Source organism: Prenolepis imparis, unplaced genomic scaffold (assembly GCF_030444845.1).
Source record: "Prenolepis imparis isolate NDT839.2.m4 unplaced genomic scaffold, iyPreImpa1.0 SCAF_51, whole genome shotgun sequence".
NCBI lineage: Eukaryota > Metazoa > Arthropoda > Insecta > Hymenoptera > Formicidae > Prenolepis > Prenolepis imparis.
The window spans coordinates 200,551-215,605 of NW_028141209.1; the positions used below are offsets into that span (position 1 = coordinate 200,551).

The following is a 15,055-nucleotide window of genomic DNA, read 5'->3' on the forward strand; positions in this document are numbered from 1 at the left end:
CACACTGATAGTTTTTATAGTCATTAATTAAAATCCTTTCTGTTTCTCCGGCTCTGCGACGATTAAATACTTGAATGGCTATGGTTACCTCAGCTAATGATTTCTAGGTTCCATATGAAAATTCTTTTGATAATGTTTTACTATTCTTATCCATCTTTTTTTTCAAATAATTACTCAGAATTTTAATATCACTTGTTCGAGGCAATACTATTTTTTTTTGTCGTTTCATTTTTGTTTGAGATTCTATTACTACTTTATTTACAGTTCCACTAAAATCTACATCATAAATCTTCATAAAATCTTCAACTTGTTTTCGCTTTATTAAATCGTTGTCCATCATATATGTAACATCTAAGATTTTACCGATCTTTTTCAGGTGCCGAGAGTAAATGCATTAGTTGGATGTTTATACATATTTGTTTTGTAATCAAATTCTGCAACGTTATTGATTGCCTCAATGACTATTCGATAAAATTGTGGAGCATATGCAGCAGCTAAAGTATTAATATCGGGATTTCGATTTCTTAAAGCTAATACTAAACGACCTAGGAGACGTAGTTGAGCCCGTATATATTAGTTATTCTGATGTTCATGAACTTGGCTTTTGCACATATTACTTCCATACAGAATAATTGCACGACCATATCTTGTAGCTTTTGTTATTTCATCTTCTTGTAAAATAGGCAATATTTCTACTCAATATATCTCTCTTATTCGTCTGCTTGCTTCTGGATGATATCTGCCAAGAGCTCTTCGAGCATCTTGTAAAATTCTTCTAGAAGAATTCGAATTTGAATTCTCATTCTTATTACATTGTTGGACATGATGTCTTAAATTATTTCGTGCATAAAACCCTTTACAGTAAGGGCAATTAACAAAATTCGTACCATTCTGTTTCGTTTTTTGAAACGGTCTCCTAATAGTTATCAACCTACCATGATTATACTCCTTTGTCGCGTTGAAAATAAAATTTCCTTCTTTTCTTATACTAGCTATTTTATGCAAACGTTCAGCACAACCTTTTGGTAAATTTAAGAAATCTTTCACTTGATTCTCATCACGGTGTTTATTTTCCAAATGACGCGCTATTTTACTTTGTAGAGTATGGCAAAATATACAAAAATTCTTTTTGTTGTTACCTTTAGGACCTTTTGACATTTCAGCAGTTAATTCAAAATCATTACATGCACTATTTCCAGGAACATTAAATTTGAATTGCCTATATTCATCATTTTCGGATGCACTGCTTATTTCATTAGTATTATTTTTCATATTTGCCATTATTTCTGTATTATTAGATTCTGATAAACATTGAGTTTCATCAGTTGGTTTGTATTCACTAATATTTTCAGTTATATTTGTTTCTAAACTCTCATTATTGCTATCTAAAATAAAAACAAAAATATCAGTATCAAAAGTTAAAATATCTAGTATGTACTCGTACATAAGTACAACTAAAAGATATTTCATTCTAAGCACATTAATTTCTAAAATAAATTAGTAATCATAATTTATGAGCATAAAGCAATATTGTTAGCTAACATTTAAAATCTTTATATTTAAGATTATTTATTTTTTACCACTTACTATAGCTTGATAAATTTGAAAATGATACAGACTTCTTGTTAGAATTTTTATTGAATTTCGAATATTTCTTTCTTTCTGGAGATTTAAGTATTACTTGTTCATCTTCTTTTTTATCAATTTTTGTTGGTGTTATTTTTAAGATGGTATATGGTGTATTGTATATAATGTTTTCAGTAATTATACATTTTGCACTACTTCTTTTGAATTATTATTGCAATGTTATAGCCCGAACTATAACCAGTAGTTATTAGAAATTAGAATTTACTGAATATCTTTATAGAATACTGTAAAACATTTTTGCTTATAAAAGAGCGCTCTCGACAAACGCTCGTCGCGTGAAAACGCTAACGCAGCGAGACACGCGCGAAGCACCGGAAACCGCGAGATGCAAGCGAAGACCTGCGACTTCAACCTGCTTCGCTTGCAGTTAGAACAAAAACGCGTGAATATTAATAACCAATCAGAGACCTGTTTCCAAGGACCTTTCCCGAAAGAAATCCAAGAAACAAAGAGGATATAGGACGGAGAGCCCACCCGCGAAGGCAGTCTCGAATAAAACTCCTAAACATCAAGACGGAGTCGCTAATAAGAATCCGGAACATCAGGACGAGACTCACTAATAAAAATCTGAATCATTAAGAAGAATTACTAATAAACGCGCGCTAGCCAAACCTCGAATGTTACGCGAATATTTAATTAAAGAAAGGACGAGAAATAAAGTGAAACCAAATTTAATCAGAAATAAAAGTGTATTTGAAGAGAGAGAAAAGAGTACAACACTCCTAACTTCCTACGAAGTCCTGCACGACCCGAGGATCCTCATCCTTAATTCGGCGCAACCCCAGTGCCTTGCACGAGGCACACAACAATTTGGTGGCAGCGGTGGGATCGCGCCGACGGACCGCCAGGACCAGCAGGAACCTGAAGACCTGAAAAACAATACAACCGTATTAGAAAAATCAGGCACGTCGAAATAATCGACGGACAACACAGAAAGCAGCATACTAAAAATTAAGACCCGCAATACACACATACACAACGTGTGGAAGCAGGCACGTCAGTTAGAAAAACAGCTGACGGAAATAAGCAGAAGCCACAGTGCAGTGAGAGAGAAGGACGGACAACGCAAGCAATACGAAGAGCGATAAGCAAGCAGCTGAGTATCGAGTAGGATCGCCAACGTCCCAAGGACAACGCCGACCTGCGACAATCTCACGGACAACGCGTCATCACGGAGCGACGACCTGCCGTGTCAAGCACGAGCATCGAGCCGCCAGCCGTTATCAGCCCACGAGCGATCGAGTTGCATTAGCAGCAGCCAAGCCGTACCGAGCGATAAAGAGCGTAACGATGCGAACCGTAATACTGTAAGTCCGATCCTTATAATATTTCTGCGTGAAAGTCGGAAGGACACGAAACCTCCCGGCAACCGATATTAAACAAGTCGTGGATACATAGCGATTCCGCGAAGTGAGCGATTCAAGCGTTACCATTAACTTTAGAAAGACTCGAGCGAGTTCGTGAAAATTAGAGAGCGAATACTCAAACAGAAGCGAAGTTGAATTACCCGCGAACGTCACCGTTAAACGCAAGTTCCCTTTCGATAGTCTTGACGAAAGCGTACTAAAGGCACGAACTGACAGTAAGCGCGAAACTAACTATTATAAAAATACTCTTGTAAGGGAGAAACCCCTCTAGCGTCGAGAAATAAGCCCGAAGTTACTCAATGTCGGAACGACCTAAAAAACGCGTTTCATTTAAGCCACGATTCTGGAGCGGACCAGCTCAACTTAATCGTAGATTCGGTTCCGTAACACCCGTACAAGTAGCCGAGGAAGCGGTACGCGACATTCGCGATAACGTACGCACAAATTTAGATAGACGTTACTCGGACGCTAGCTCACCAGAATCAGGTGCCGAACCTATCGAGGAAAACGTACGTCCTTCTAATTTAGACGAAAGAAGACGTCCCTCGGATCGCGCGTCTTCCGAGCGAATTTCGGTTAGGAGAAACTATTCCCCCGTATCAGTCGACGATAGCGTTTTAGGCACGCAAAGCGAGGACGACATGAGACGAAACCCTCCGACGCGGAATGCCCCCCCTGAAGATGTCGACAGGGAAATCGAACACTTACGATCAATAATCGACGGTAATGCCGCCGCGTGTTATGCAGACGCCGGACGTCCAGTATCCGATCCGAATAACGCCCTACTCACTGAGCTCATACAAGAAATCCGGGAATTGAGAACAGAAGTAGATTCCTTACGCGACCAAATAAACGATCGCCCTGCAAATATGAGAGAAGTACGACAGACGCGATACGGGTACCGCCCCGAGGGAAACCGATACACGGATCGCCGCGAAACATACAACGACGACCCCAACGCAACGTACACGTACGGAAGATCCGAAAATGATATCAGGAACCGACGCAGTACCTCTTCGCGATATTTAACCCTGAAAGAAGCAAGGACAATGATCCCAGACTTCGACGGAACTTCGCAACAGAAGCTTCAAAAATTTTTAAACGCGTGCACATATGCCATGCAGAACATAAATCCCGCGGACGAAGAGTCATTAATTCAAGCAATATTATATACAAAATTAGACGGAAAGGCCATGCAAGATTTTGAAACGCATGATATCCAAACGTACGAAGAACTCAAACAACAATTAGAAGAATGTTATCAAACAAAACAGAGCACGACGCATCTACAATTAGAATTCAACTCGTTAAAACAAAAAACGAACGAAAACGCGCATGATTTCGGCCAACGCGTCGACCTATTGGCCATGAAGTTATACAATTCCATGATTGAAGGGAAAAACCACCCCCCCATGTTTAAACGCGCTATTCACCAAACAATCAAACACCAAGCATTGATTAACTTCCAAATCGGGCTCCGAAGCGACCTCAAAATTCTCGTTCGAGCGCAACGATATACGACACTGCAGGAAGCGATAACCGGCGCGGGCGAAGAAGAAAAACTTCTCGAAAACCCTCGGTCTCAGGACAAACATAAAGCCGAATCAAGTGACTCGCAACCAATTCCACGTACACAATGTTATAAATGCGGAAAATCGGGGCATTATGGACGCGATTGCCGCAACAGTACATACGCACTTCCCAAAACCGGACAAGCCCCCTCGCGCAAATACCGTAGAGAAATTCTGCAATTATTGCAAAAAACGCGGACATAATCGCGACGAGTGTTGGACTTTAAATGGAAGGCCGAAAACAAATACACCGGACCGCGATAAGGGAACCGATAATAAAAAATCGCGAAGCATAAATAAAATTGAGAACAGTAAGAAACCGAAATCGCGAAAAAGAGATACCGACTCCGAGTATAGCAGTGACGAGGAAGAACGGCAAGAAGAAAATAATAAAAAGACACGCGCGATAGAATATCAGGTGACTCACGTGCGACAAATGTCTCGTGGAGCAGCAAGCCTGAATTTAATAACTCTACCTATACGCGAAGTAAAGAACGGCAAGATTAACATGCTCTACGATTCTGGAGCTACTGTCTCTTTAATAAAAGTTAAACACCTGAAAGGTGAAACCGAGATATACAACGACAAAATTACTTTGATCGGCATAACCGGGCATAAAGCGCGAACAATAGGAAAATTCTACGCGACTATCGATCTAGGCAGCCGAAAAATCAAACACGCGATTTATGTCGTAAAGGACGACTTCCCAATGGAATACGAAGGGATCATAGGAATCGATTTTCTACAAAAGCAACAAGTCACGTGCGATTACAAAAAACAGGAGATTCAAATAGGAAACGCCGTATTAAAATTACGACCGTACAATAAAATTCAATTAAAACCGCGTAGCGAAACGATAATACAAGCGGCAACGAATCGTAATAAGATAGGCGTGATAAAGGCCGAAGAAACAGCACCGGGACTATATATCGGACGATGCCTGGTAGAACCAAAAAATTTTGTGTGCCCCGTCAGTATAATTAATACGACCGACGAGACCGTAGAGATTAGTACGCCGCTCGTAACCGTAGAAGACATATGTGAAGATAACGCACACAAAGTATACACGATACACACGGGCGACACTCATAACTCGTCAACGCGCGACGAACGAATCTGACAATTATTACGCACGGATCATCTAAACGTCGAAGAAAAACGCTCAGTACAACGGATATGCGAAGAATATAGCGATATATTTCATTTAAATGAAGAACCACTGACATGCACCGCGACGATAAAGCACGAGATAAACACGCGCGCCGACACCTCGCCCGTCAACGTAAGACCATACCGCCTTCCCGAGAAGCATAAAGCAGAAGTAAATAAGCAAGTGCAAGGAATGCTAAAAGACCAAATTATTAGAACAAGCATGAGTCAATGGAATGCTCCATTATTAGTAGTGCCGAAAAAAGCCGATGCGTCAGGAAAACAAAGACTCAGGGTAGTAGTAGACTTCCGGAAAGTTAACGATTTAACTATAGGCGACTCATTTCCTCTGCCTAATATTACCGATATATTGGACCAGTTAGGGAACGCCAAATATTTTACGACGCTTGATCTAGCATCAGGATATCACCAGATACCGATGGCTGAGCGCGATAAAAACAAAACCGCCTTTTCAACCCCCTATGGACACTACGAGTTCAACCGAATGCCGTTTGGATTAAAAAACGCGCCTGCGACCTTCCAACGATTAATGAATTCGGTACTAACAGGGATACAAGGGCTCAGATGTCTCGTTTATCTCGACGACATCGTAATATACGGATCCAGTTTAGAGGATCATAACAAAAGACTCGTGGAAGTACTACAGAGATTACGAAAACATAATTTAAAATTGCAACCGGAAAAGTGCGAATTTTTACGTAAAGAAGTAATATACTTAGGGCATATTATTTCCGAGAACGGCATATTACCCGATCCGTCGAAACTAGACGCGGTAAAAAATTTTCCGACGCCACAAAAAATAAAAGACATACAATCGTTTATCGGACTAGCGGGCTACTATCGCAAATTCATTGAAGATTTCTCGCGAATCGCGAAACCGTTAACAAAACTAACAAAAAAGACGGAAGTTTTTGTATGGGGAAACGAACAACAAATCGCGTTCGACACCTTAAAAGAAAAATTAATGACCGCGCCAGTGTTAAAATATCCGGACTTCATCGAAGAATTCAACGTGACCACCGATGCCTCCGACTACGCAATCGGAGCCGTGCTGTCACAGGGACCGGTAGGAAATGACCGACCTATCGCTTACGCCAGCCGAGTGTTATCTCGGGCAGAGCAAAATTATAATACGACCGAAAAAGAATTGTTAGCAATCGTATGGGCAGTTAAACATTTTCGACCATATGTCTATGGAACAAAATTTAAAATAATAACCGACCATAAACCTCTAATTTGGCTATTTAACGTCACGGACCCCGGATCAAGACTCATCCGCTGGAGATTAAAATTAGAAGAATACGATTACGAGATAATTCACAAGGCCGGACGAGCAAACGCGAACGCCGACGCGCTAAGTCGACACGTAACTCGAGATACAAGCGAGAGAAGAAAGAGAGAAATCTTCAAAGTAGAAGAAGAGGAAGAAGAGAGAGAAGAAAAACTCGCCGATAACGCAAGAGTATATACCGAAGAGGAGAAACAACAAATACTCTACGAATATCATGATGCACCCACAGGAGGACATCAGGGAATCGAACGCACAATAAAAAGAATTCGATTAAAACATAACTGGCCAGGATTAACAAGAGACGTCGAAAAATATATCTCGAAATGCGAATCCTGCCAGAAAAATAAATTATCGCGACGAGTAAAAGCACCCCTCATTATTACGGACACGCCGAGTAAACCATTCGAAAAATGCGCGTTAGATATAGTCGGACCGTTAACAATTACTAATAACGGAAATAAATATTTACTAACTTTCCAAGATAATTTAACAAAATTTAGCAAAGCGATACCGATCGCAAACCAAGAAGCTAACACGGTCGCGAAAGAATTCGCCACGAAAATAATTTTCGAATACGGAATTCCCGAAAAAATTCTAACCGACCAAGGAACAAATTTTGTAAGTGAAATATTTAAGAATACGTGCAAATTACTTAAAATCGATAAAATTCAGACAACAGCTTATCACCCCGAAAGCAACGGAGCATTAGAGCGTTCACACCGTACGTTAGCCGAATATTTAAGACACTATATAAATGCCGACCAAACAGACTGGGACGAGTGGATTCCCTACGCAATGTTTACGTATAACACGACCCCACACACGGCTACGGGGCATACACCTTTCGAATTAGTATACGGGCATCAAGCGGACCTACCGACAGCTCTAGCGAGACCGCCCAAACTAACGTATAGTTACGACGACTACTCGCAAGAATTAAAAGAAAGAATACGGGCGTCAAATCAACTCGCGAAAGAGAATATTAAAGAAGACAAAATAAAAGCCAAAGGGTACTACGATAAATCCGCGAAAGAAACAAAATTTAAGATAGGCGACAAAGTACTAGTATACGACGAGACGCTCCGACGGGGACGATCGAAAAAATTAGATGCACTATGGGCAGGACCTTACGTAATAACCGAAAAGAATTCCGACGTAAACTACACAATTAAAAAAGGAAGAAAAGCAGTGCGCATGCATACGAATAGACTAAAGCTATTTATAGAAAACTAATACTTACTGTTATATACTTACTGTGATCCGACAACAATATATACTATTTTGCGTTTCCCTTTAATTGCGCAACCGACCTATGATATTGTAAAAGTAATAAAATTCCCCACACCATCCTATAATAATGTATACAATTATATCAAAATAGATAATCAAATAATTGTTATAAATAAAGAAAAATTAACATATGCGACAATGACGGAAAGCGAATTGCGAAATTGTAATAAAATTAATACACAATATGTAACGCAATTCACCTATACACCGCGTAGATTTAGACGCACCATGCGAAATGCAAATGTATACGCAGCGACAACATTATCAGAGCAAATGTAATGTAAGACACTACGTCTCAACCCACATGTTATGGATAGCATTACACCAAGAGCACACCTGGTTATACTCGACGGACGCCGAACAAACGATAACCATACAATGTGACGGTCAGCTCGAAAATAAAATAATAAGAAACGATTATAAAACTACATTGTAAACGGGAATTATAACTGTACGTAGCATTAGAACCAATCTTAACAAAAATAAGATAAGAAAGCGAAAAACTTCGTACCTCCGTTTTTCTTTTTTTTACGGGGGAGGAATGTTATAGCCCGAACTATAACCAGTAGTTATTAGAAATTAGAATTTACTGAATATCTTTATAGAATACTGTAAAACATTTTTGCTTATAAAAGAGCGCTCTCGACAAACGCTCGTCGCGTGAAAACGCTAACGCAGCGAGACACGCGCGAAGCACCGGAAACCGCGAGATGCAAGCGAAGACCTGCGACTTCAACCTGCTTCGCTTGCAGTTAGAACAAAAACGCGTGAATATTAATAACCAATCAGAGACCTGTTTCCAAGGACCTTTCCCGAAAGAAATCCAAGAAACAAAGAGGATATAGGACGGAGAGCCCACCCGCGAAGGCAGTCTCGAATAAAACTCCTAAACATCAAGACGGAGTCGCTAATAAGAATCCGGAACATCAGGACGAGACTCACTAATAAAAATCTGAATCATTAAGAAGAATTACTAATAAACGCGCGCTAGCCAAACCTCGAATGTTACGCGAATATTTAATTAAAGAAAGGACGAGAAATAAAGTGAAACCAAATTTAATCAGAAATAAAAGTGTATTTGAAGAGAGAGAAAAGAGTACAACACTCCTAACTTCCTACGAAGTCCTGCACGACCCGAGGATCCTCATCCTTAATTCGGCGCAACCCCAGTGCCTTGCACGAGGCACACAACAGCAATCATAATCATCAAAATGTGCGATGCTCTTTTCATGATGTATATCTTTAGAAGTAGAATGCAAAAGGCTCTTATCTGAGATGTTTTTTATTTTAATTAAATTTTCATCTGGATTTGTGATGTCAGTTAATTGTTGAAAACAATCTTCATCTGGTTGTTGAAAATTGCATGATTTTTTCTTTGATTCTACAGTCACGTCACTTTTTTGTAAATTACAGAGTACTGTTTCAACTTTATATATCTGTTTTGACTGTTCATCTATATTATTAGTTTTATTTAAAGAAACACTATTTTTATATTATTACTGCATTCTGTCGAACGATATACATTTGATACACAATTTTTTCTTATTTTATTATTTTTTATGTCGTCCTTAATTTGATCTAAAAAATACAAGTAATCATAAAAATAATTACATTATTTATATCAATATTTATACCAATTTAATATATAGAACATATTTTATTTTACCTTTAATTTCTGCTTGAATAATAGGAGAATCATTTTTAATTGTGTTTCGATTTTCTTTACCTAATACAGTTTCCATTGATATTAGCTTTTCTTTATTTATGTACATTGGTGAAACTTCATTTTCAGTATCAATAACTTTATTATTTATATGATTGTTATTTAAGTTCTTTTCAGTCAATTTATTATCTGCGTTGCAATGTGTTTGTTGATCAATATTAAGAAGTGACTCACATATTGTTTCTGATACTGTCAAGGATGTGCAAATAGATTCCTCATTTAAAAATGATATTAAACTCGAATCTATAATATCACTTATATCGTTTGTTAGATGTATTAGCTTGATCGCATTCTGTTCTTTCGCTAACATTTAAAGTATTATCTGGTTCACAATTGCTACTTGTAATGGAAGTGTTTTTAGTCACATTTATATTATATATCTGAAAAAATAAAAAGTAAAAAGTTTAAATTAGTTAAGAACTCATAATATTCAATAGTCATAATTATTAGTTTTTCCTTTAATTAGGAAAGAATATATATATATTTAAAAATATACATATATTGACATTATTCACAATTAAAAATATATATGTAACATTATTTACATTGGATGTATTGATTTCATCATTGTATTCCATTTCTTTATTTTCAATACCAAAAGTCCTTTCATATTTATTGCTCTCCAAAGAATCATTGTCAATCTCATTTGTATACTGTAACTGTAACAATTAAAAGTATAACTTTGAAAATTATAACCTAATTTTTAAACTTATAATATTATGTTACAAATTTTATGATATCGCTTACCTTTTTGTTATTTATAATTGTTTTACTTGCAGAATTCTTATCTATATAAAAATTATTTTGTGTATCTTTTACTATAAAGATTTTATCTAATTGTAAGCTAGTCTCTTCTTTTTTATAACTTTTTGCAATATCTATTAGTCTAATTGATAAATTACGCATTTTCAAAGTTCCTTCTGGATTAACTATCGATCGCCTCGAATGACTAATGTCTTTATTAATTGTGGATCGCAGTTTAGTACCTATAGAATAGTAATATTTGTATAGCCATTAGTGAATACATGTATAAAAGCAGTTTAATATTTATATAAAAGTATTGCACTGTATTGAAAACTAAAGGAATATTAATTTTATTAGGCTACAAACATAAATACTATAAATACTATAACCTCTAAAATATTGTAGTATTAAAAAATATTACATGAGACAACGTAAATTATAAATCAGTTAATAAAATGTTTTCTTACGTTTTGCTTTTGGCATTTTTATTTTTTTTTTCAAACTTATAAAATATAATTATGTCAATGTTAAGCAATTTTTAATTTTTTCTAAAAATTTCGAGAAATATTGTTTTATAGTCTGTGACACCTTAATCTTACCTATCATTTTTTACAAACATTGATTATGTAAAAACATGATATTAGTACAATTGCTTATTGCGTATACTCAGTGAGCGACTGTTCGTAATTGGCATGCTTTAACGAACAGTCGCTCACTGAGTATACGCAATAAGCAATTGTACTAATATCATGTTTCTACATAATCAATGTTGGTAAAAAATGAGTGCGTTTTGGTAAGACACCGCTACCGTAACGCTACAGTAGCGCTACAGTAGCGCTACAAGAGAGCGTTCCGGCAAGATTTCGCTACAACTGTAGCGGTCATTTTTTATAATTGCCCGGGACAGACGCAATACGTTGATGGACATTAGTGATGGACGTTAATAGTGAAGATATTACAACAGTAATTTATACCTACAATAATAAAGACTACGAAGTAAATGAGTCACATGAAATTCACTTGAAACTACAAACAGGTAAGTAAAATTGGTGATGAAATACATGCGAAAGTTATAACTATGCAAGTAGAGGTTATGAGCAAATTTATCTATAAAATTTTGATAAAATATTATTTTATTCCAGATAAAATTTACTGTGCAGAATATTTTGCAAATTTATTTGCTAATGATGCAGCAGAATCGATCATTAATGACACCAACATTGATGACACCAACATTGATGACACCAACATTGATGACACCTGCATTGATGACACCAACATTGATGACACCAACATTGATGACACCTGCATTGATGACAATGATAATGATAATAATAATGATAATGGTAAGCATTAAAGTTGTTAAATTAATCGTTTACTTTTGTTTATTATTATTACAATATATTCTGAGTTTCAGATTTAAAAGTACAATGGAACCGTAAATTAACCAAAATTTTATTGGCAAAATATCTGGAGCGGCTCCCAAAATTTCGGAATCCCAAAATAAAAAAAAATCGCCTTTGGAAGGAAATGGAAACCGAAATGAAAGCATTGGGATATACCAAGATAAATGCCCATAGCATCGATCGAAAAATTCGAAACATGAAGTCAACATATAAACGGATAAAAAATAATTAAAAAAAAACTGGGAGAGGCCGTGAGGACTGGGAGTTTTACAACGATGTAGACGAAATTTTCAATACGGATAAGTCTGTAAATTTCGAGGAAGGAATCTCATCAATGGATAGTGGGCAAGATTCTACTTACGAAGCTATAGATTTTTCAAAGCGCAGGTTATCATCACCAACATCAACATTATTTTTCCAACCCTTAAATGATATTAATAATTGTAAATTTTTTTCGAATTATATACATTGTGTTTCATCATCTTATGACTCATTTTCGGACAGTGACTTAGAAAGTAGCATGGAGATACCATCGACATCATCGGATAACGTGCCTCATGAACATTCTTCTATTTCAAATGATGAAACAAGTTCTCATGACACTTCCACGAGAGATTCGAATGAAGGGGTATCATTAAATAGGAAAAAACTGTATAGCCAAAGAAATAAAGTCATAGAACTAGAATTAAGAAAAATCAAGATTTTAGAAAGTATAGAGAAGAAGCAGAAATCTGAAAATATGATTGAAAAGCAGTTAGAAAGATTTGCGACTGCAATAGAGGAAAAAAACGAATTAGCTAAAAAGAAAAACGACCTATTAGAAAAAACGGAACGATTTATTGTATATGTTATTACAATCTAATAATAATAATACTTTGTCTAAATAAAAATCAATAGAACAATTAAAGCTTTTGTTATTTTTTAATTAATTAAATCTTATTTTAATTATATTATTTATTGAAATCTGTTCGCGATTTCTTGTCTTTTCATTCGGCCATTATCTTGAAATTCATCATTATTATCATTTTCATCGCTGCCATGATCCTTATGCTCAATATTTTCATTAATATTTAAATTTTCTCTCATTTCGATTTCATTATGTAATATAAGGAAATTATGAAGAGTGCATGCAGCTGCAATAATGTAATTTGCCATTTCAGTACTTTGCACATCAAGATACTTCAGTCTTCGCCACTTTCCTTTCAGCAATCCATATGCTCGCTCTATTATCGATCGAATCGAGGAAAGTCTAGTATTATACGTAGATTTTTCTGGGGTTAAATTTCCATTGTCTCGAAATGGAGTCATCACATTTTGAAGCAATGGATATGCAGAATCACCTATAATATGTCGTTGAGGAGGTAAAAGTGGATTTACTTGGTCTGTCAGTCTGTCGTAAATAATACTACTCCGAAAAACTGCTGCATCATGTGCACGTCCAGGCCGACCGATGAGGCAGTCGATAAACTTTCCTGTATGATCACAAATACCTGTAATAAAATATAATCATTGCAAAAATTGCCTACAAAAAAAGCATTTAAATTCTACCTTGCAAAATAATAGAGTGAAATTCTTTGCGATTGTAATAATCATTTGCATTCCTGGGCGGTTGTTTAATTGGGATATGACAACCGTCAATGGCTCCTACAACACCTGGAAATCCTCTTGATCGAATTCGAAAAACCTGAAATCGACAACTCAATTTTAAAAATATTAAAAGAAAATTAATAAGAAAAATATTATAAGAAGTATTCAAAATACTGTAAACTGGAACACACAAAATAACATACCCTTTCACTTTCTTCACATTCCGCATCATTTGGCCATCTTATAAAACGTGGCATAATTCTTTTTAGCGGCCAAACCACTTCTTTAAAAATGTTCCAAGCTACACCTTTGGAAAGGCCAAATCTATCTGCAACAGATCGAAAACTTTCTGGCGTGGCTATAATCCATAATGTTAAAAATAATTCTTTCGATAATGGTATATCATTTTCTCTTTGCCTAATTAGAGGTCTCATTATATTTTCCAATTCCTGAAAATAAAAAAATTAATTATAAAGAATGTAAATATTTAATAGTGCCTATTTTGGTTAATATATAATAATAGATATAAATCAATATTTACCATGTATGTTCTTCGATGCATTCTAAAATGCGAATGGAATTGATTATCGTTATAACGTGGTATTACTTCTTCAAAATAATTTAAAGTTACAATTTCATCATTCTGTTTTTCAGGATAAAACATTTCATGATATATTTCACCTGCATTTTCTAGGGCATGCAGGACCTCGGGATCGTTTCCTTGTTTTAAAAAATGGATATAAGATCATTAAATTTTGTATTCTTTAAAGATTGCCATAATTATTGTTACAAAATCATCTATTTTTATTTACCTCGCAGGTTAGGTAAAATGAGTCCTACTTCTTCCTCTTCATTATCTTCATCTGATGAATCTTCATCGAACAATATTTCATTTATAAGCCAATCTTCAATATTCATTATTCAAATCACTTAGCGAATGCGACTCTAATTAAAATAAAATTTTGACAGCAGTAACGCTAATTGAGTATAGCACTGCTATACCCAGTTTTACTAACTTTATCGCTACAATCAGCTACAATTGTAGCGAAAAAACTATAGCGCTACGGTAGCTTACGGTGTCTTACCAAAACGCACTCATTGATAGATAAGAATAAGGGCTATTGCACACAGGACACGTTGACGCGTTATGGCTTCTGCAGCCAGCGCGATTTCGCGACATGCGACGCGCGATATCCAATGAGCGTACAGCTTTCTCGAAAAAGCTCATTGGATATCGCGCGTCGCCTGTCGCGAAATCG

General features: G+C 36.3%; 1 protein-coding gene across 1 annotated transcript; it reads right to left on the minus strand.

Moving 5' to 3' along the window:
• Positions 1–710: 710 nt before the first annotated feature.
• LOC145947183 (uncharacterized) lies at positions 711–14,714 on the minus strand. Its single transcript, XM_083056975.1, has 8 exons — positions 14,609–14,714; positions 14,338–14,516; positions 14,078–14,245; positions 13,758–13,893; positions 13,317–13,699; positions 10,003–10,165; positions 1,140–1,385; positions 711–775 (listed from the first exon to the last, which is right to left on the minus strand). Exons 1-8 carry the CDS (start codon positions 14,712–14,714, stop codon positions 711–713), a joined length of 1,446 nt encoding a protein of 481 aa, XP_082913101.1.
• Positions 14,715–15,055: the final 341 nt, after the last annotated feature.